This window comes from Alligator mississippiensis, chromosome 13 (genome assembly GCF_030867095.1).
Source record: "Alligator mississippiensis isolate rAllMis1 chromosome 13, rAllMis1, whole genome shotgun sequence".
Lineage (NCBI taxonomy): Eukaryota > Metazoa > Chordata > Crocodylia > Alligatoridae > Alligator > Alligator mississippiensis.
In genome coordinates, this window is record NC_081836.1 from 33,955,208 (window position 1) to 33,975,185 (window position 19,978).

Below are 19,978 nucleotides of genomic sequence, written 5' to 3' on the forward strand. Positions count from 1 at the left end.
TACATCAACAATAACTCATGTTATATAATGGAACACATTGGTCAAACAACTAGAAAAGAAAATAAAGCTGAAAAGTATATTAACTTTCTTTCTCCATTGATAAAGTTTATTCAGAGTAGCTATAGACATTTAAAATAAGAAACTTTTTATAGTACCATTTCTCTTTTATAGTACTTTTTCCCCCAACACTTATATGTAGACTCACCACAGTTCAGTTTCTGATGCACATCTGTTTGAGTGATCATTAATATTCAAATATAGGTAGAACAAAAGTGGGGTGGAGTGATTTCCATGTTCCTGCTTGAGTTCATGTCTTTCTTATGAGCTAAACCAATACTAGTGGGTCTGAAAATTCTCTCAGCTCAAATAAATACTTACAAATCATATAACTTTTGTCTTTGAGTGTAATAAACAGGAGCAAATGCAGATACCTATATTATCAAATATAGAATGTCTTCTGCATCTCCCAAAGGGGAGCTGTAGAAGGGTTTAGCTTCCTGCCTTACTTCTTTTCCCAAGTCACTCATTTCCAGGTAGTAATTGAAGTGTCCAAGAGAAATCAAGTGTTCTTATAGTGATGTAACAAAAGTAGCAGGAAATGGTGATGGGACGGGGAAAGCAGCCTGCAGTCTCTGGAGCTCCAGCCAGGGAGCAGGGGGAGGGGCCAGTCCTGCTGTGGAGCAAAGAGTCCCACCCAGCCCAGAGAGCATGCTGGGATGCTGGGGGAGACTGATTTATCTTAAACCAGCAAGGTGTCTGGACTAGACTTTGCATAAACTGGTTTGACCCAAAGCAGTTAAATCTGATACTGCATTCAACCAGGTGCATCTCAAACCAGTTTCAGCCATTCTCAAACTGGTTCATGTGCATTGAACATCTGTTCTCTTACAGGTTTAAACCAGTTTCTGATCACTTAAACCAGTTTATGTGTAATGTCTGTCCCTAGCCTAAAAATGTCCTTCTCAGGGATAAAACAGGATGAGTATTTCCTAAGAAAAATACAGCCAGAAATCAGGAGGGTATTTTAAACTTCATACCCACTTTGTTGCTTCTTCTTAGAATGTAAAGATTTTATATTGAAAATATGGCCTTTTGTCAGGAGAACAACATTTTGCTTGGTTTGCATATTCTCCATGCCAATTACCGACAAGCTTGAATACACACACAAACAAGTTGTTACATTTTCAGTATGTGATCTTGTTTTGAATTGAAACAATCAGACTTACAATATTTCTTTGTGTTTCTTTTGTGTTTCCCCTAGTGCCAGGATTCCCTTACCCTGCTGCAACTGCAGCTGCTGCTTACAGAGGTGCACATCTAAGAGGCCGAGGTCGCACAGTGTACAACACATTTCGTGCAGCAGCCCCCCCTCCTCCAATTCCAGCCTATGGCGGGTAAGTGGATCAGTCTCTTTACCTATTACCATATATCCCCAAAGGCTACAAACTGTTTGTGAGTGCAGTGCATGCTGGTCTTGTCTCACTACAGAAACCAACACAGCATGCAACCAATCCAAGTGCCTGAAGTGGTGCACCTTGCACAGAGTATTGAAAAATGACTGTAATTTGTACTGTCATGGTTGGTGGCGTTAAGCATTTTATATGTCACACATTGTTATGTAAATTTTCATAGAAAGTGAATGCTATAACATACAGAAACTGTTACAGCTAAAAATGTATTTTTGATGATTGGAAACATCTGGTTATTAAGGAGGTTGGATAAAGTTAACTTTTTCCCCCCAAATCACTGACTGAATGTTATCTCAAGAGCCGTAGGGTTCTTCTTCATCTTCTTCTTTTAGTGTGCACACAAATTCAGTTTTATGTTTTTTTTTACTGACATCTCTTCAAGTCAGAAACTAGACTGCTTCTTTCAGGTCAAAATGCTTTCTTCTTCACTCAGTGATATTTGGTAGGTTTAAAGCATATCTACTGGACCTGATCCAAAATGACTAAAACCAAATGTCCAAAGTAAAGAACAAAATAAGTCAGCATATAGTATGAATTTTTAAATAAACATCACTGACAAAATTAGGAAACCATTTTAATATTTAAAAAATAAATATATATTTATGGAGGATGTGGAGCTAACATCTCTTTGTAGTCCTAAAAATGCTGAAACAGAGGTCCTTGTAAATTGTATGTAACCATTAATATAAGTTACTTACATTAAGACCTCCCTGAAGTGCTGAAACAACACTTTAACAGTACACTTTAAGAAAAGGCCACAGTAGAAACACCTCTCCTTTATTTTGTAATTTCCCTACTAGCTTGTATTTCTGTCTTATAGTAGCCTTACTTTCCCTTTAAGCGTGTATCCATTCAGTCAAAAAGGCAGACATTTTACTAGGAAGCACAAGTACCCTTAGTCTGCCACTGAACCTCATGTTTTGGCTGGCTGCATTGCCTATCCCCTCAAAATAGGGCACTACTTGTGAGTTTTGTTAATTTTCCCACCCTATTCAAGTTCCCACATCACTGAATGTTTTGGAGTAAATCATGTTTCTCAGAACTACTGCATTTACCTTAATCCAAGATGACACTGAATTTTAGATTACCACCCCCACCCCCGCACCCCAGTAACTACACTCTGAAAATGGAACATTTATAATTTAGTTACAATTATCCATGTGTAGAATCTCATAATTGAGATTCTCTGCCCCCATCCCTGCAACATAATCCTTGACTACTGTGGTGAGGAAAGCAGTGGCAGGGAATCAGGTGATGCGGGGGGGGGAGGGGTAGAGCAGTAGGCACTGAGGTAGGTGCTCAAGGGGCAGGCACTGGAGGAGCCCAGAGGCAGGGCAGATGGTAGGGAAGGCAATGGGAAGGTAGGAGATGGTAAGATGGTGGGGGAGAAAACTTGACCCTTGCCCTTTACCCCCCCACAAACGCACACTTTGACCCCTGGTTCCTGTCCCTCCACATCACTTTCTCCCCTTTGTGCCTGTCCCCCATAGCCTTGGGCTTCCCTTTCTCCCTTTCTCCTCCCCCTGCCATTTGGGCCCAGCTGGAGTTACTGCCTCCACTGCTGCTGTTGGGCCAGCCTGGGGCCAAAGAAAGCATATGCAGGTCTGGAGCTTGTCACCACCAGAGTAATGGTAAGCAATGAGGGGTGGGGGGGTGCAGAGAGTGTGGGGAAGGGAGATGGGGAAAGAGGTGACAGGCAGGACGGGGGGGGGGGGGGAGGGAAGAAGCTGTGGAGGGGGTGAGGTACAGTGGCAAGCAGAAGCTGTGGCTCCAGCCCAGACCCTGGATTAGGGTCAAAGTAGCAACACCTCCTTGTCATTCATCCCCCCCTGCCCCCCAGTTACTTAGTTCAAAGACAAGGCACTGTTTTTCCCTAATTAAATGGGGCAGGGGGACTCATTTTGGAATCAAGTAAATATGGTATTATTTAAGGGGGTAGTGTCAAAATGATCCTAGCTCCCTGTGGGCTGGATCTGGACCAGGCAGTGGCACGGTCAGTGGTGGAGGTGGTGGCAGACTGAGTAGGACTGTGCTGACGCAGCCCTTGCTCCACCCATCAGCCGCAAATAGCCATGCCCAACAGGAGGTTTTCTCCTGGATTCTGTGGCAGGCCTGCCATATGGTCAATTCCTTTACCCGCCATATGTTTGACACGCCTAATTTAAGGCACTGTTCAGTCTCACTGATGGTATCTTAATGGGTGCAAATAGATGTTGCATTTGTTCTAGGAGAAAGCTTTTTTTCCCAGAATTGTACAAAGGTATAATTCCATTATTTTGCTTCAATTTTCTCTGAAGTATTCTAGATAAAATATAACAATACTTTATCCTGGGATTTCATAGATTTCATAGACATTAGGGCTGGAAGGGACCTCATGAGATCATTCCCTGCCCAAAAGGCAGAAAGTTAGCTGGGGTCAGATAACCCCAGCATATTCTGTTGTATGTCTGTATGGTTACTGCAGTTCATTTCAGGGACAAACCTATCAGGCTGCATACTCTTTCTGGGCAGCTACTTGGAAGGAGCAGCAATGCAGCTTGAATTGGTGATGTGTGTAAGTATCTGTGCCACTTCTGTTTTTAACCAGCTCAAATCCTGGGACAATTAGTCCCAGATCAAATGAGACATCTTCTTACAGCCTAGGTCAATTATTTTAATTTCTCATGTTTTAAGTTTCCTTTGGATGCATCTGCATGAGACATTTACTGCACAGTTGACTAATTAAATGCACAGTAAAAATCTCAGCCTCTATATGGGTGCCCCTATTAGGGCACATGAAACTAATAAACTCCACTGCAGGGTAGTACTTGTAAATAAAACTACTACCCTGCTGTGGAGTTTTTTCATGCGCAGCAGTGCATGTGTAAATAGTGACCCAGTTGGTTGGGGCATGAAGGTGTTTCAGTATGAGGACTGCCTGTCACCTGGCCCTACACTGAAGCACCTTCATGCCCCAGCCAGCCCCTCTGCAGTACATTGATCCTGGTTAGAGCAATCCTGGCCGACAGGCTGACATCCAGACCCCCTGCTAACTGGGGCTGCTTTGACCTGGCTCAATGGGCTGCCGTCTGGGTGCGCGTGTAAACCACACACACAGGAGCTTCCCGGGAGCAATAAATTCTGGAGCAATAAGCTCCACAGTTTATTGCTGTTCATTAATGGCATATGTAGATGCACCCTGTGTAACTGTTAGAAACCTAATTTGGGAAAAGAAAAGAAAGTATATGATAGCTTATAAAACAAGATGGCTTCTTCTCAGAGGTACCTGTGTGATGCATGGATTTTTATGATCCCTAACTATAAGAAAAATGAATCTGAAGTTCTGATCCTTTAAAAAGGTAGTAACTTGGGAAGCCCCAACAGCTGAATGACTACTTGGAATGCATGCCTTTTAATTTAAATATGTATACAAACATGCAAATGTGCCCAGTATCCTACTATATATTTTGCGATCTAAGCTATAACCTTAGCTATACAATTTTAAGCTTTCTTAAGTATTACATGATAAAGACTGCATCTGATTTTTATGGTAGAAGACACTAGATCATTGCCCTTCCCTAGTTAATTGAGTTAAATAATAAATATTTAAATTACAAGTTTGTTTCAGATTGTAACATGGAAAAGTTAAGAAGAAACTTACATCTGAAAGTGACTTTTAGCCTTAACTATAATGATTGCTAGATATGATTGCTATAATATAGATTGGCTAGTACTTGGCAGCAGAAGAATTGAATTTTGAAGTGTATTACAAGCGTTATCTTCATTGCAAAACTTCTATACAAATAGGTTCTGGAAAGATTCAGAACTATTCTCTGGGATGCTTAAGGTCAGTTATGCTGCAGGGGTCTCTTGTTATACAACATGACAGTTAGAAACATTTGTGTGGGCAGGAAGAGATCTCTTCCACCTTACAAGCTTATTGATTCATAGACTTTCATTAAGGCTGGTATCTGTGAAGGCAAGAAGTGCTGTGATGGGGTCAGAAAGATGTTACTTACTTCTTCTTAGTCTGTCAGATTCTTAACTGGCTTAGATGATTGCTGGTGAAGTGTCAAAGGTTAACCTCTACCAGCTATTGTGGACTCAAATACAATTTGTCTTGTCAACACTAGAGTTTTTAAATGTATTAATTAAAATGTGTAAAGGAATTCAAAATAAGCCTTTGCAATATACTTTAGAGAGCCCCATATATATATATATATCATTTAACTTTTGCATGCACCCATCACCAAAAAGGGATCATTTCTGATTTGTTTGTCTATTGTTCTTAGTTTAAAGTGAAACCATCATGTATATGTTACTTCTACTAGGAAGACAGAGTGGGGAAAAATAAATGTCAGGTAAACTTTCTTCAGATATCAGAGTGGAAACTGATTTCCTATAGTAGACAGAACTAGCAGAGTCATCAGGGGAAAGTGGTTCTAGAATTACTGCCTCAGTAAGTGTTTATGCAGCTGCCAAACAAGTAGGTATGATGACAGTGGACATTTCACTTTTTCTTTCCACTTCAACATATGAATTATGATTTGCAAAACAGTGGCTATTTCCATTGACTTAAACAGGAACTATTGGTGCTCAAACATTTCAGCCCCAGACAGACGTTCATTTGAAGGCATGATGGGATCTGATTCCTGATCCCAGTAGTCATGCCTCTGGCCATGGTGCATGGCAGGAGGCATAACATGATCCCAGGGTCTCCCTGCACTGGCAGGTTGGGATCCCAACAATCATCATCGGCTGTCACTGAGGATCCACGGGACTGTTGGGGCCCACAGACTGTCCCTGGAGTCCACCAACAATCAGCCAACTGATGGCAGATTTGGACTGCCCCACAGTTTGAGCCTAGGGAAGTTCTGATCTGCTATGATCAGCTGATTGGGAATGCCCTGGCGCTTGAGCCCCAGACCAGGGCAGTCCAATGTGCAGTAAGCTGGCAAAAACCAGCCCAGGGCTTGAGCCCTGGGGTTGGACCTTGCCAGCTGACAGTCAGCTGATCAGGATGACCCCAAGGTTTGAACCCTGAAGTCATCCTATCTGCCATCAGAGGGCAAGGACCACCCCAGGATTCAAATCCCAAGGTTGTTCCTGCCAATTAATGACCAGGTGATCGGGACTGCTCCTGGGCTCGAGCCCTGAGTTGTTCCCTGTTACACATTCAATTTAAGGTGCAAAGGACACTAACTACAAAGTTATTACACATATTTTGTGTGATCACTCTGTAGCTGGTGTCCTTTTTTATTGTGCCGTTAATCACCTGGATGTGTGGCCAGTTTGCACTAAGTTGCGATTAACTGTTTAATCACATCTTAAGTGTAATGTCTGCCTGGGGCCTTCTAAACATCAGGTTTTATCATTTTAGTTGTCTGCCACAGTGGACTTATGTTTCTCTGTCCTTCCATTCATCATGCAACACTTATGCCTATGTTAGAAAATACACCCACACTTAGTTATCAGAGTACTTTTTCTTAGTAGTTATTGCATGCATGGAACAGAACCTTTCTCTGTTTCTGTAGTTTGGTACCCTTATTTGCCAAGGCATCATACTGTTAAAAGATATTTTTGTACCAAATAAACAAGAGAGAAAGAATGTCAAGGAAAAAAGCTGGAGAAGGTTTGAGTGTCTTCAGCTGTTCTTTTTTTTAAATTCATTCTTTTTTGTTTTGTTTTTCGTAAAAAAAAACAAAAAAACCCCCCAACAAACAAAAAAACCCCAACAAACCCAGAAAAATACCCCCAAACCCTCAGTGTAGTCACTAAGACAATGCCAAAGTACAATGCCAAGAAACTTTACAGTGGAAACTCAGTGCCAAATAGCCAGCTTTCTGAACCACATTCCCAGACTGGCAAAAGTATTTTGGAGTACAACTGTAGGAAATACTTAGAGGAAGGATGCTGAGGAAGGGATATATACAGTGAGTACTTGAATGGATCAGATAGATGCCAATCTCCAAGCACACCAATACGGGAGGGAGGAGAGCAGTAGGAAAGAGTTTCATTAGCCCCCAAGAACCACCTGTTTTGCTCCCATCCAAACTCCCATCCTGTGTAGTTCCCATTGTGTTTATAGATGCTTTCCCCCTAAGACACATGCACAAATGAAACTGGCTCCCCAGCTGATTTCTCTCCTGTGACAAGGACTTACTAAGCTCCCTTACCTAAAGTCCATGGCTGGCAAGTCATCTACTCCTACACCTATCCAAAGCCAGCCTTAGGGGTAGGCAATGTGGGTGACCACCCAGAACACTGTGGTCACGGGGTGCCAACACACACACACACACACACACACACACATATGGATGAATAGCCTGTGCTCACAGCAGTGCTCTCTCCCCACCATGCCATGGCCAATCCCTGCCCCAGCCAGGAGCAGTGCCAAACCCACCTCTCACCATCAGCCACAGCTCAGGAGAAGCCGAGCCAGACAGTGTGGGCAGCAGCAGTGCCCACCTGCCTGCGTGGTGCACCATGCCACTCTGCCTCCCCATAGAACTGCATCCTGTGCCACTGCCTGCCTGCCTCTTCCTGTAGCAGTGCTGCTGGATTGGGAGAGGCGTCGGGGAGTGATGCCAAAATACAAGTTCATCCAAGGTGCCATTTTCCCTAAGGCTAGCTCTGCACATATCCCTTTTCTCTTTGAATTCCTCCACATTAATTGTTTTTTTGGGTTTTTTTAACTGGGTAAGATATTGACCTTTATGAAAGAATCTGTATATTTTCTAAATGTTAGAACCCTACTTGCTTCTGGAGACTGAGCCTGATGTTTGCATTTCAGTTTCTGTACTTTCTATAGTGCAGAAACAGCCATGCTACATCATTAGCAAGATGCATGTCATATTATTATAAAGTGACCAGAAGTGATACCCAGAATGTCAAAAACAAATTATTTTCCATGACTTAACAAACAAGAAGTTTTTCTATTAATTAAAGAACAGCCTAATTCTCATGTGAAAGAGTTTTTAATTAGTTATACCTAGTTATGCCTCCTGAGCTCCAGGTTCATTTTTAAGATGGGTAATTTTCATTTTTAAAAAGGTGCAGTATTCTATGATTTATATCCAGTCACAAGAGAATCAGCTATATACTGAACAGGTAGAAATAAAAATAAATTTAAAGGATTACGATGCACTATGTAAGCATATACAAAAGATCATGTATTTTCTAATGAAATAACTTGATTATTAGAAATTTACAGTTATTTTAACCCTTACAAAAGAGGTTGTTCTGATTGTTTATTTGAGTTATGAAATAGTTTGCTGGTCTGATCATTTTAACCCAGCAGAGGACATTTGCCTTGAGTACCAAGCCCACCTAATCTCTCTACCCCAGAAACTCTCTGGGATCCGTGTGCATGAGAGAGGCAAAAAGGTAGAGGGGCAAACATAAAAGTAAGAGAACTGCATACGAGTAAATAAGAGCAGTAAAGGCAATGGAAACGTTTGTAAAATACTTGAAAAAAGATATAAATCATTTTTTCTAAAAGACTGTCTATCCCTTAATTCTAGAGCTCTAAAAAAAATTGTTTTGTAATGTGCAGCAGCCCTACTGCCTTTGTAACGTAGCAAATTGTACCAAACATTATATATTGTTAAAATATCAGGGTTGAGAAGATGAGACGGAAGAAAAACAGGGGTTTTTTTTCCAACAAGTTAGATTATTTTTTATAGATCTTTCTTATGTTGTTTGGTATTCTGTAGAATTCTACCCTATATCAGAATAATTTACAAAGTACCACCTTCTAGTTTTGGTTCCAAATACAAAACTTAATTTAACTCTCTGATTTCCCATTCAAGCTATATAATACCATACAAAGGAATCATCTTCTATTTAGTTATATTATTGATAGTGTTTTCATATAGGTTTTTCTCCATATTCACATAAACTCCCATTCAGAAAATCCACTTTCTGAGTATGAACGCAAATGTTGAAAGAAAATGCCTTACCAACCCACAGCAATAAAGTGACCTTCAGCTTTCTTTTTCTGCTGTGATGCCCTCAATTAATTCCCTGAAGCAAACAAATAATTCGTTTATAACATAAATTCTTGCCACTGAATGGGAAAATAGGAAATGATTTTCCCATCTATTTTCCTCATCTATAGGAACCAGTCAGTATTGGCCAAAATAACTTATAAAATAAATTGTCACAACTTTATTGTTAAAACTTTCCAAACAAGTGGTTTCAGTTCTATATTACTTCCACCAATGAAAATGGAAAAATGTAATTATTGTATTGACTATACCACTTACATTTGTTTGGTAGCACATATGAAATGATTTTTTAACTGCTTTAAAGTAGAGAGTAAATTGTCAGAATGTGCAGATATAATAGTTAGATAGTAACAGCTTGTACAGGTATACTTTTCTAGAGATATGAATGTTATGTCTGACTGTTCCCATTCTGTTAGCTGTTTGATGGCCCACATGAAGTTAATCAGTGGGTTCATGAAACAGGACAAAGGCTGAATGAACATATTTCAGGATAGGAAATGAGACTTTTTTCACTTAGAGGACATATACAGTTGGCATAAAACATCTTTATCTTTCTGCCCATGTTCAAGTCCACTTGCCCTAATCTAGCTATGTAATGCTATGGAGGACTTCTGACACTGCCCAGAAAATGACCAGCCTGGTCAGGGTGGAATTGAATAGTGGGTCACTATGGCCCTTCTCCCTTCATGCCAAAACCTCCTGAAAAGACAGCATTCTGCACCTTATTTACAAATATAAAACTCTTTAACTGCTCTTCCCTAGCAATTCTATAAGCAATCCCATTTTGTGTTCCCCATGGTTGTCTCTCCCTGTGTTAATACTGGAGAACAGAAACTCTGCCTCATACTGAATCAGTGTTTAGGATTATAATTCTATCCTAAGGTTTTGAATAAATTCATGGCCTCATAAACGTAATTGAAAGAAATAATTATCTCAACATGGAAGTTGAGAAATCCACTAAGCCTTAAATCTGGTCCTTCCAGTTCCACACTGAGACATATTGACAGAGAAGCATAGGACAGGGTTCACTGCCACTGCCATCCCTTCACAGGGACAGAAAAGTTAGTGTATTTGTGACCTCTCCTTAAGAGGTCTAAATCCATTAATATTTTTAAGTATTTTAAAATGACTAGAAATAATTTTCTTTTATTGATATCAGATGAAACCTGTCTAAAATGTTCTGATAAAACTCTTACATCTGCACACTCCTATAATGGTATATATGGAACAAAGCCAATGTACCTTTAACCCTTCTTCATTCAGTGTTAAATTACAAGAGTTTAGCTTACTAGGCCTGTGCGAATAGGGAAGTATTCTATTTGGATTTGAATTCATCCAATTGGGAGGATAGTGATTTGATTCAGAGATTCAGATCACTGTCCAAAATCCATTTAGCCAAATTGGCTTTGGAAGATTTGGCGCTGAATCAGAGAGATTTGGAGATTCAGCCATAGACTATAATGGGGAATCACTGAAATACCTATAACTTTGTCATTTGGGGGCAGATTTGTATGAAAACATCAGGGATGAAGCCTGCCAGGTGTCAAGGATATAGGTACAGGGGTTTCTAAGAAACTGTACCTTAAGCCTTTGAAAGAAAAACTCATTATGTGTGACTTTGCATGTATGTTAAGGTGTAGCAGGATGAAACTAGCAGGGATGGTAGCCTGTAACAGGGGGCCTTCCTGGTGCTCAGGAAGAAACAGCTCACAAAAGGGACAGAAAGGCTACAGACAGAGGCTTACGTGCTGTTTCTATGTCCCTTCCCCAGAGCACTGTGATTGGAAGGGGACCCAGGGAAAGATCACAGTCACTGGCCAGCTACAGATGTCAGTCTTTCCCTGCCTGCTCTCCCTCCCTCTTCTCAGTTTCTGTTCCCCTGAAAGACTGCCTTTTGAATCTCCAAATCTTTTTCTGAACATTTTCTGAGTCAATTTGGAGGCTCCGAAATAGTCCGGTGGGGCTTTTCTGGTCTCTTGATTTGATTCGGATTCAGTGATTTGGCCTCTGAATTGGGCTGAATTTTCTCCTAATCGAATCAGCAACCAAAGCTTCACACACCCCTATAGCTTGCCTGTGCCACTATAGGAGTTTACAGATGTAACATTAAAATCACTACAGGCAGCTCCGCCTACCCTTTTAAAGCTCTTGAAGATGACATGTGCCCACTGGGTCCTAGCAAGATCTTCAGCAAAGCAAGGGACACAAGATTGATACTTTAGAGGTCTCAATCAGTGGAATAAAACATTGTTCAGAAACCTTTTAATAGCTTTGTTATACAGCATAAAGATTAAAAAAAGGTGGGGGCAGCATACGTCTAATTTTTCTTGTCTTCACCCAGTCACCTTAAAGGTTCAGAGGGTATTGTGAAGTCAGCCATGCTACTACATGTCCTCCTTTTTCTCCTCATACACAATTTACAAAACAGCAGCAAGAGGAAATCCCATAGTAGATGAGAGCACTGATCCAGCTATGATGATTGTACCTTCCTTTGAAGCATCAGGCAATGATAAGAATCCTCATAATGGGCTATTAGGGAATAACATAACCATAGGGGTTTCTTTTTACTAAACAGCAATCTGTTAGTGACTAGTTTTTCTAGCTACTAAAGCACTAGTTCTTCTATACTACATTTATGTGGCAATATCTACATTAAATTGGATATGATTATGCGTATATTATTTATATATGATCATGCCATATATGTGTGTGTGTAGAGAGAGAGAGAGAGATAGACATAGATATTATAAATAGATACTGTATATGCATATGGAGAGAGAGTGAGAGTATAGTTATAGTTATGTTCAATTTAATGTGGGTGTTGCCATTATACATTCCAAATCTTCTTTTTTTTTTTTATTCTGCTATCACCATTTCTGTCATGTAGCCAAAATAATGTTGCTGAAATCTGAAGTCTTGATTCTTCACTTTGAAACTCAAACAGAATTAAGAGATGGAGCCACAGGGAATGTTTATGGGTTTCTGATCCAAAGTTCTTACTTTAGATCAGAAACTTACAGTGATGTAAGTTTCCCTTGGGACTTTATGCCAATGGAGCATTAAGCAGTATGGAGTGATGCTTATGCATCTCAATAAGATCAAGGACAAGGTTTGAAGTTTGGGTTGTAGATTTTGTGCTTGCTTTTTTTTTGCTGAAGAAAAAGACAATTTTTTTTCTTGCAATGAAAATGTAATTTTTTCAGTTGGTTATAGAATACAACTGAAAATTAGCTATGTTAACATCACAAAATCTATAATTCACTCATACTTTAACCAGAGACAATCATCCCGATTGAGGAAGAGGCCAAGATGCAGGCTTTAGCTCTTTCCAAAGTGCCACTTCAGCCATTTTAATGTAGCCATGTTTTTCCAATGGAAATTCATCAAAATCTTTGAAGTTCATTTGGAATTGAATTGGGAATTAGTACTGACTTCACACTATTACATTCTGTGCTGTCTGTAGCTTCAGCATATTCTTTATGCTTCATGAGCTCCATGAGCTTGAGTTATTGCAATATAATGGAGGTTAACAAAGGTATTTCTCACTACCAACAGCATGCTCACTACCAGAAAGAAAAGGGGGTAAGCATTTAATCATACATGCAAGAGAAAAGCACTATTGCTGCTGCTGAACATCCAGGGATACTAAAGCATAGTGCCCCATGAACATGATGAATAGACCAGGCTGTCCTTATAATGACAAAATCATAATAATAAATATATAATAAATGATTAATAATTAAATAATTAATAATTATAATACTTAAATGTAATAATGAATACAATTAAATATAAATAATTATAATAAATAATCATGGCATCAGATTGTTGCCCTTAATTAGTATCATAGAAATCAAAATGAAAATAAGATCCATGTTACTATAACTTGGTTGGTAACTTTGCACAAAAAGTGAATAGCTGAGCCAAACAACTAGGGAGGAGTATAAGAGTATCGCTTGGGCATTCAGGGATGAAGTCATGAAGGCCAAAGCACAACTGGAGTTGCAGCTAGAGGAGGACATGAAGTATATCAAGAAGGCTTTCTACAAGTATGTTAATAACAAGAGGAGGATCAGGGAAAGTATGGGTCCCTTCAGTAGCAACGCATAGAGGGTGCACCCTGAGAGTGCCAGTGCACCCCCTGACTGGCTGCACTCACTGCTTAGGTGATGGGCAGGTGGGAGAACCGATGACCTCCTGCAAGCGCAGGCCAGTTACAGCAGTCACTCACAGAAGCAGCCACAGCCACTCCCAAAAGCAGCTGCACAAATCGGCTGCAGTGATTGGCCATCACGGGAGCAGCTGCAGGGGTCCCCCTGAGCAGTGAGATCGGATGCGGGGCGAGCCCCCCCGGTCGACGGGATTGGTCACAGGGGGGCATGTGCTCCCCCCCGACTAAGACAGCACTCGTCGCCCATGGGCCCCTTACTGAATGGGGAGACCGAATTAGTGATGGAGGATACAGAAAAGGCTGAAGTATTCAATGCTATTTTTACCTCAATCTTTACAGGCAAGGACAGCTCCCAGACTACTTCACCTGGCAGCACAGTTTGGGGAGGAGGTGAGCAGCCAACTGTGGTAAAAAATCAGGTTAGGGACTATGTAGAAAAGCTGGACATATACAAGTCCATGGGGCCAGGTGAGATGTACCCGAAGGAGTTTGCTGATGTGATTGCAGTATCATTGTCCATCATCTTTGAAAATTCATGGTGATCGGGAGAGGTCCCAGAAGATTAGAAAAGGGCAAATATAATGCCCATCTCTAAGACAGGGAAAAAAAGAAGATCTAGGAAATTGCAGAACAGTCAGCCTCACCTGAGTTCCTGGAAACAGCATGGAACAGGTTCCCAAGGAATCCATTTCTAAGCACTTGGAAGAGAAGGTGATTGAGAACAGTCAGCATGGATTCATCAAGGGCAAGTCATGCCTGACCAACCTGATTTCCTGAAAACCTCCAAGGGTTGAGCTTCTACCACCTCTCTGAGTAACCTGTTCCAGTGTTGTAGTACCCTTCTAATGAGGAAATTCTTCCTGATACCAAACCTAAACTTCCATTGCTGCAACTTGAAACCATTGCTCCTTGTTCTGTCATCTGCCACCACTGAGAACAGTCCAGCTCCATCCTCTTGTGAACCCTACTTTAGGGAGTTGAAGGCTGTTATTAAGTCCCCTCTCAGTCCCCTCTTCACTAATCTAAATAAGGCCAGTTCCTTCAGCCTCTCCTTATAAGTCATGTCCCCCAACCCCCTCATCATATCATTTTTGTTGCCCTCCACTGGACCCTCTCCAATGTGTCCACATCCTTTCTGTAGTGTGTGTGTGTGGGGGGGGAGGGGGGCAACACTCCCTTGACCTGCTGGCAACACTCCTAGAAATGCAGCCCAGGATGCCAGACTTCTTGGCAACAAGGGCACCCTGTTGGCTCATATTCATTTTATTGTCCACTGTAACCTGCAGGTCCTATTTTGCAGAGATGCTGCCCAACCAGTGAACCCCCAGCCTGTACTGGTGGATGGGACTGTTTTCTCCTAAGTGCAGGATTTTGTACTTGTCCTTGTTGAACCTCATGAGATTACTTTTGGCCCAATCCTCCAATGACTCATGATGATATGACTCATTCAGTGAATGTGGGGAGACCAGTGGATGTGGTATATCTTGATTTTAGCAAGACTTTTGATGTGGTCTCCCACATCATTCTTAGAGGCAAGATAAGGAAGTAGAGATTGGATTAATGGACTTTAAGGTAGATAGAAAACTGGATGGATCATTAGGCTTGAAGGGTAGTAGTCAATGGCTTGCTATATAGTTGCCAGTCAGTATCAAGTGGAGTGCCCCAGGGGTCAGTCCTGGAGGCAGTTTTGTTCAATATCTTCATCAATGACCTGGAAGAAGGGATGGATTGTACGTTTAGTTGGCAGATGATACTAAGCTGGGGGGTATAGTTGATGCACTGGAGGGGAGGGCTAGGATTCAGTGACATAGACAGATTGGAGGATTAGACCAAAAGTAATCTCATAAGGCTCAACAAGGGCGAGTGCAAAGTCCTGCACTTAGGACAAAACAATCCCAGGCACTGCTACAGGCTGGGGACTGACTGGCTAGGCAGCAGCTCTGCAGAAAAGGACCTGTGGGTTAGAGTGAACTATAAGCTGAATATGAGTCAACAGTGTGCCCTTGTAGCCAAGAAAGCTAATGGTATACTGGGCTACATTGGTAGGAGTGTTGCCATTAGATTGCAAGAACTAATTATTCCCATCTATTGTGCACTGATGAGGCCACAGTACTGTGTTCATTTTTGTGCCTCCCGCTACAGAAAGTACGTGGACACATTACTGAGAGTCCACCAAAGGGCAACAAACATGTTTAGGGGTCTGGTGCACATGACTTCTGAGGAGAGGCTAAGGGAACTGGGCTTGTTTAGTCTGCAGAAGAGAAGTCTGAGGGCAGATTTAATAGTAGCCTTCAACTACCTGAAGGGTGGGTCCAAAGAGGATGGAGCTAGACTGTTCTCAGTGGTGGCAGATGACAGAACAAGAAACAATGGTTTCAAGATGCAGCACATTAGGTTAGATATTAGGAAAAACTTTCTCACTGGAAGGGTAGTAAAACACTGGAACAGGTTACCCAGTAAGTTTGTGGAATCTCTGTCCTTGGAGGCTTTTAAGACCTGGCTAGGGAAAGCCTTGGCTGGGATGATCTAGTTGAGGATGGTCCTGCTTTGAGCAGTTGGCTGGGCTAGATGACTTCCTGAGGTCCCTTCCCACCCTAATTTTCTGTGGTTCGATGATTCTGTAGACTGGGCTAAAGTTGATGAGAACATCAGTGTCAAGACCTGGTTTCTTAAGAAGTACTGGAACATTAAAAACATTCTAAAATGCACCCATTACATTTTACTAGCTATTAAGAAATCTGTTCAGACTCTCAAATCTGGAGATTAACTTAGTACATTCACAAACTTAAAGTAAAATTGTTTCAAAACAAGAAGTTGTTGTATTTGTCTCCTTCTGACCTGGATTGACAACTGAAAAAAAAGCATCAGTCTATTTTTTTTTAGTTTTTGTCTCCTTGCTTCAGCAATTAGAAATACCCTCTTCCTTTTATCACTCGATGCAGTTGTCAGCCACCAAAAGAATATCCTTTCCCTTGCTCTGGCATGAAGGAAAAGTTTACTGTCTATATTCGTGCTGTAGTTGATCAGATCAAATGTAACAAATACCACTTGCTGTCTATCCCTCATACTGTGTACTTGATATAGGTACTTGGGCTATGTACTTAACTGGTATAAAGTTGTAGACTTTGAGTGAAATATATAGGAGCAACTGGTTTTTTGAATTCTCATAAGTCTTGAGAGATGATGGTCACATTGTGACAAAGTACTAATGACAGACTAATACCCTATGAGATTATAAAGATGGAAGAATCTAACCGTACCAAGAATTTTTCTTAAGTTATGTATTAAAAATATGTCATTAGAAGTATCAGAGAGGTAGGAACACAACAATTGCAACAAATGCTGAACAGATCTAGAATGAGAGTCCTGGGAAAACAGTGTTCCATAGCCAGTGAGAAATGATTTCAGAATATAATTACTGTATATGCAATATGTTGTTCAATGATACATTTTAAATGGACCAAGATACTTATCTTCACTGATAAAGTCTAAATCATAAAATATATCTGAATACATCTTCCTTTTGTCCTCTGTACCACTCAGATGGGCAGCAGGGACAGCAATTTACAAGTCAGTGGGGCTGGGAAGAAACCCACTCCCTGGCCTCCCAGGCTTTTAAATTGCTGTCCCTGCTGCCGAGCTGGGTAGTGGGGGCAGCAGGAGAAAGCTGGTAGGGCTGGCAAAGCCTCTGGTCTTTTCCCAAAACTGGGGGCTGCAGGGCCAGTCCAGAAGGAGAAAGGAGCAGAGCAGCAAAGCCCCCACCCACTTCTCACTCCAGGAACTCTGGTGTGAGAAGCAGATGGAGCAGTGTGGCCAAGCTCCCAGCCTGCTTCTCACACCAGAGTTGTCTCCAGAGTGTGAGGAGCCAATAGGGAGTAGCTGGCAGCTGCTCCTGTTCTGCACTCATGGTCTATAGGAGGGGCAGGAAAAGCTTCCCCCCCATGCCTTCTTTAGACTCAGGTGACCCCAGTCTCAGGAAAACATGGTTGCTTTTCCCATGGCTCCATTCCTCCTGGTCCCTTGGAAGAGTTAAGCTGGGAGAAAGAGTCTCAAGAGAAACTCCCCCAGAACTGACTTCTCCCTTGTTGGAGTCTGCTTATTTTTCTCCTGCAGCCACCACTTTTGGTGAGAAAGAGGTGAAAGAGCATGAATATTCATGGAGTTTGATTTCTACCATGAAAACGGTTATTCTCCTGATAGCAACTGAATTTTTGTGCATGGTGATGGACAATTAACAATGAAGAAGCATTTTGAGTATTGCTGTTGTCCTTTGAGAAATTAATATTTTGAGAGGACAGTCAGCACTCTCTTTGTGCCCAACTAGCTCTGCAGGGATCACCAGCAAGTGCTGTGCAGACCACAGGTTTAAGGATCTCTGTTCAGGTGGAATATTAAAAAGGAAAACAAATAGAGAGAAATACTGGCCTCATTGAAGTCAATGGCAAAACCTATTCCTATTCACGATTTATATAACAGCCTTTGCTACAAAAATACAATAACATGAATAATAACAATTATATGTAATATAAAAATATAATTTATTATTTTTGTTAAATAATACAATGAAATTATCCATTCTAACAGTTTCCACAAAATTTAAATAGAACATACTATATGATGGTACAGAAAAAAGATAAAATGAAGCTGAGGACAATAAAATAAAACAAGGGAATTCTATCTGATAGTCTCCCTTCTTTGTGCAAGTAATGCAAATACATCTAAGGAGTATAGGACAGGAAAAGCCAAAATGTTTTTTCTTCATTAGCCCAGTATTTAAATTTTCCATAATTGGAAAGATCCATTTTCCTCTTATTTCTTGAAAGAACAAACAAGACCATAAAGAGTGATTTAATTCATCTGCCACAGTCTTCCCACAGGAACATATTCTTTTGGAATGTAGGATCTGACAGCACCTGCCCATGATAATTGCAGATCTCAGAGTAACTTGCAGTCTAGAACTGGCTTTCCATTATTTATGGTTGTTTGTAGTTAGTGTTTTTTATAGAGGGGTGTGTGTGTGTGTGTGTGTGTGTGTGTGTGTGTGCGCGTGCACACATGTGCACGTGCACGCATGCGTGCACATTTGGTTTGGTTTGCTGTATATCGCGTGGACACAGATTGACTTCCCTGTTTGGAATTTAGTCATATGAATCTCATTGCTTAGTTACTGTTTCTTTGATGTTAAAATGCTTATTAGAAATTCAGAGATTACTTTGGTTAAGATTAGACTTAAACCCAACCAAATAGAGACTACAACTCCCCCCCCCCCTCCAAAAATCACCTAGGTAATTAACTTTTAGAACAACTATGGTAAATGCTCATATAGAAAGAGTTTGTAGGTTGCAAAAATTTTAGCTATGTGTTTACTCCAAATTTTAAAATTAGTAGGCCCTGTTCCCCACTGAATTGCTCCAATTTATGCCAATATACCCAATGAAATACATTTGCTGTACAGTGTGCATTTCATCCTGAAGGATTTCTAAACTAAAATGTAAGCTATACACATCAGTAATTTGTCTTGGCTGAATGTAACTCCTCTGGGGGTAAAATTAGTATGATTTCAGGTAAGAAGCAGTAACTAACACCCAACCAAAACTACAAGTACATTTAGATCAGTAGAATGTAGTCTGCCAAGTTGTAATATAGCCAAAGGAGCAAAGGCAACACTTGCGTGCTTATGAAAAAAGTCATGCGAGCTTTAATAGCCATGTGTTGTCAGATTCTTAAATGTACCTCAGGCTGAACGGTGTTAGTTGGTGTTCCCTAATACAGCCTTTTTTGGTTTGAGCCTCAAATGATAGAGTACCACTTATTTTAGCACCTTTGTCAGCAGAGTGGTGTCTCCTATACAAATAATAACAAAATCCAGTGACCAAAGGACAAGAAGGTAGCACAGTAGATGATCAAATTATATATTTTAATCTTTCTCATAATTTTACATTTTTAAACATAACTTGTATCAATAAAATCAATAATTCTTCCAAAGAGTATTTTTATACTAAACAGAACTGATTACTACAAAAGATATAGAACAGACTGGCAGATATAGCATCTCTACCCATGTTTCAGCAATTAAGTCAGATTCCTGAGACCAGTCTCCATAGGTGTTTTGCTTTCATCAGGGTAAATTTGGTCCAAAGTGTTTTCTTTGTTTTTGATTTAAAATTATTATTTTGTAGCTTAAAAGTGATATAAATAGAATAGAAGTCTTTTGTTTATGCCATAAAAAGGGAAGGATCTCTTTTAAAATACCCTAAAAAATGGAAAGTGCACAATGTTTTCCCTGTTGTAGGTGAAGCAATGACTTCTTATGCAAGTTTTGAGTATTTGCATAACATGCAAAATGGTTA

The 19,978-nt window shown here is 40.7% G+C and overlaps 1 protein-coding gene across 35 annotated transcripts in view; it reads left to right on the plus strand.

Moving 5' to 3' along the window:
- Nucleotides 1-19,978, plus strand: part of RBFOX1 (RNA binding fox-1 homolog 1) — a 1,765,957-nt gene that overhangs the window by 1,685,379 nt on the left and 60,600 nt on the right. For all 35 annotated transcript variants that reach the window (XM_059716749.1, XM_059716748.1, XM_059716737.1 and 32 more), the window contains one exon: nt 1,262-1,394. In XM_059716749.1, the coding sequence (XP_059572732.1) occupies nt 1,262-1,394 (133 nt within the window). The remainder of the gene's footprint in view (nt 1-1,261; nt 1,395-19,978) is intronic.